Genomic DNA, 3,330 nt, shown 5'->3' with positions numbered 1-3,330 from the left:
AGTGGGGTTATGGGTTCAAAGTCATTGGCTACAGATGGTTCCTCTCCCCGCTGGAGTCACATCCTCTAGGGCTCAACATTCCCGGGAATTTACATAAGCCAGCGTGAATCACTCCAAGTGAGGTAGCAAAAGGACCCACCCACCCTGACCCCTGCCTGTACTGAGGTGGGGTTGGGGGTCTCTCTCAAGTTTTCGGATCAAACACACTCCAAACGAGGCTACTAGGGGAATCATCCCACTCCTACAAGAGCAGCGGATACGCTGCTACCTCCAAGCCCTAAATTTGGTCTCTGTTCCCGCCCCCGCACCGATGCCGCCAGTCCAGCTTCCTCCCCGCCCCAAAGTCCGGGACAGAGCGTGGGGCCACTTCTCGCTCCTGGAAGGATCGGTTGCCGCTTTAAGGGGAAGAGGAAGGGAAGGGGCGGGGGAGTGGGGGGCGGGGAGAGGCGGCAGAAGAGGGGGAGGGGGATCCCCCTCGCTCCCACGTGGTCCGGGCGCCTGTGAATCGCGCCCGCCGGAGGGTCTCACAGCGAAATACAAAAGCAGCTGGGAAGCCACGGCAAGCCGAGTTCCCAGCGCCGGGGCAGAGCGCTGGCCAGAGCCCCGCAGCGCTCTGCGGCCGCGATGGGGCTCCGACACGCGAAGCCCCGGAGCCAGCTAGCAGCCGGGCCCGCCTCACCGCCCGCACCCGGGCTCCCGGGCTTGGCTTGAAGCGGCGGCGGTGGCACCGGCGCGCCAGCAGGAGCATGGGGCGGAAGATGCGGGGCGCTGCCACCGCCGCCGCCGCCGCGGGGCTCTGGCTGCTGGCTTTGGGCTCGCTGCTGACGCTGTGGGGAGGGCTCCTGCCACCACGGACCGAGCTGCCAGCCTCCCGGCCGCCTGAAGATCGACTCCCTCGGCATCCGATCCAGAGTGGCGGCCCCGCGCCTGAACCGCGATTCCCTCTGCCCCCGCCCCTAGTGTGGGACGCCCGCGGCGGCTCCCTGAAAACTTTCCGGGCGCTGCTCACCCTGGCGGCCGGCGCGGATAACCCGCCTGGGAGGCACCCGGACGACCGCGGGAGGCACTTGCCCTCCGGGCTGTCCCGGCCAGCAGAGCGCCGGGCGGTGCACGGGGGCGTCTTCTGGAGCCGCGGCCTGGAGGAGCAGGTGCCCCGAGGCTTTTCCGAAGCCCAAGCAGCAGCTTGGCTGGAGGTGGCACGGGGTGCTCGGGTGGTGGCTCTGGATCGCGGGGGCTGCGGACGCAGTTCCAACCGCCTAGCCCGCTTTGCCGACGGCACCCGTGCCTGTGTACGCTACGGCATCAACCCAGAGCAGATACAGGGCGAGGCCCTGTCCTACTACCTTGCGCGCCTGCTGGGCCTCCAGCGCCACGTGCCGCCGCTGGCACTGGCTCGGGTGGAGGCTCGGGGCGCGCAATGGGTGCAGGTGCAGGAGGAGCTGCGCACCGCGCACTGGACCGAGGGCAGCGTGGTGAGCCTGACGCGCTGGCTGCCTAACCTCACCGACGTGGTGGTGCCCGAGCCCTGGCGATCAGAGGACGGACGTCTGCGTCCCCTGCGCGACGCCGGGGGCGAGCTGACCAACCTCAGCCAGGCGGAGCTGGTGGACCTGGTACAATGGACCGATCTGATCCTCTTCGATTACCTGACGGCCAACTTCGACCGGCTTGTGAGCAACCTCTTCAGCTTACAGTGGGACCCACGCGTTATGCACCGCGCTACGAGCAACCTGCACCGAGGACCAGGAGGGGCGTTGGTCTTTCTGGACAATGAGGCGGGCTTGGTGCACGGCTACCGGGTAGCCGGCATGTGGGACAAGTATAACGAACCTCTGCTACAGTCGGTGTGTGTATTCCGAGAGCGGACTGCTCGGCGCGTCTTGGAGCTACACCGGGGTCAGGACGCGGCGGCCCGGCTGCTGCGCCTCTACAGTCGCCACGAACCGCGTTTCCCAGAGCTGGCGGAGCTCTCAGACCCCCACGCTCAGCTGTTACAGCGCCGCCTTGACTTCCTCGCCAAACACATTTTGCACTGCAAGGCCAAGTACGGCCGCCGGCCCGGGGACTTAATGACACTCCGAGGAAAAGAGGGACTGGGCTATGAATAATGGGGGTTAGGGCTGTCTTCTCTGCCAGGGGATACGACCAATCGGCCAACGCCCACCCAATGGTCTGATTGCCAGGCTGTCTAAAAACTTGTGTGTTAGTAACCCACTTGCCCCTTTGTTTTCATGCCAGGCTGTTTCCTTTCCAAGTTCTGGAAGGGCAAACTCACCGAGGCGAGAAGTGTAACATTCCCTCCACCTAGCTTATAAAAAGAATTCTGTGCTTGTGTGGAGATTGGATCTGAAGAAACTGGCTGCTGGGGTTTGGCCTCCGGAATGGCAGTCTCTTTGGGAGATGCAGTCCATTTTTGTCGCTTCCCTCCCCCCCAAACTCCGACCCCTTCCCCGAAAGGAAAACTTCCGTTTGAGCTAATTCTTCTATTTCCTACTAAACACAGCGCTGGTGGCCCCAGAGCAGGCTGTGACAAGGGCTGGTGGAGCCCCCTTCCTGTGTTCGCCCTTTGTTCCAGAGCACGATGGTGAGATAACTGTTTGAAGCTGAGGCACAGCTCTGGATAGGACAAAGAGCAAGACTTCCCCGCCCCTGGGAGCCCTGCAGACCCTGACAGTTTGTCTGACCCATTCCTGAACTCCTGTCATTTTGGCCTGAAGGCTAGGAATTCGGGATTAGTTTTAAGCAGTCAATAATGAATTTTCTCCCTGCGTCTCCCAATTGACCAAAATTGACAATGATGATGTTCACCAGAAGGAAAAAGAAATCGGTTTCATGCACTTTACTTTTTTTAATTTTAATTTTGTAGTAAGAAAACTTTTTTATTTGACAGAATTTGCCTTCTATGTATATATGTGCATAAATTGTGGTGTAAATAGACTAAACAAACTTATATTTCAATAAAAGGGAGTTTAAAATTTAGAACTTAATTCATGAGGTTTCATTTAATTGAAGGTTCTAATCTCATCTCCTTTTGGAATAAGGGCAACTTCTTTTCTCTGGCTAGTGGGTGTGCTTTGTAAAACAAAGGATGCGGATCCACCCCCTTTGTGGTTGGGGCTGGGGGCTGAACAAAGGCAAAAGCAGGCTCCCTGTCTTCCCTCAAATGGACCTTAGGACGAGGAATTTGAGTTCAGCTTAGAAAGGGAGAGATGGAACAGGAAGAGATGAAAGAAGAGTGCCTCATTTCCTAGCAAATAAAAACTGATATGAAAGGGTTTCACTGTAATATGTTCCTATATTAATCATGTGGTAAATATGATAGAACCAGAT

General features: G+C 58.6%; 1 protein-coding gene across 1 annotated transcript; it reads left to right on the top strand.

Annotated features, from left to right (window-relative positions):
- Positions 1-463: 463 nt before the first annotated feature.
- On the top strand, positions 464-2,987 carry Fjx1 (four-jointed box kinase 1). Its single transcript, XM_052183095.1, has one exon. It carries the CDS (start codon positions 747-749, stop codon positions 2,106-2,108), a length of 1,362 nt encoding a protein of 453 aa, XP_052039055.1. The 5' UTR covers positions 464-746; the 3' UTR covers positions 2,109-2,987.
- Positions 2,988-3,330: the final 343 nt, after the last annotated feature.

Source organism: Apodemus sylvaticus, chromosome 5, assembly GCF_947179515.1.
Source record: "Apodemus sylvaticus chromosome 5, mApoSyl1.1, whole genome shotgun sequence".
In the NCBI taxonomy this organism is placed as follows: domain Eukaryota; kingdom Metazoa; phylum Chordata; class Mammalia; order Rodentia; family Muridae; genus Apodemus; species Apodemus sylvaticus.
The sequence above is the reverse complement of the archived record's forward strand: the minus strand, read 5'-3'. Positions and strand labels throughout refer to the sequence as shown.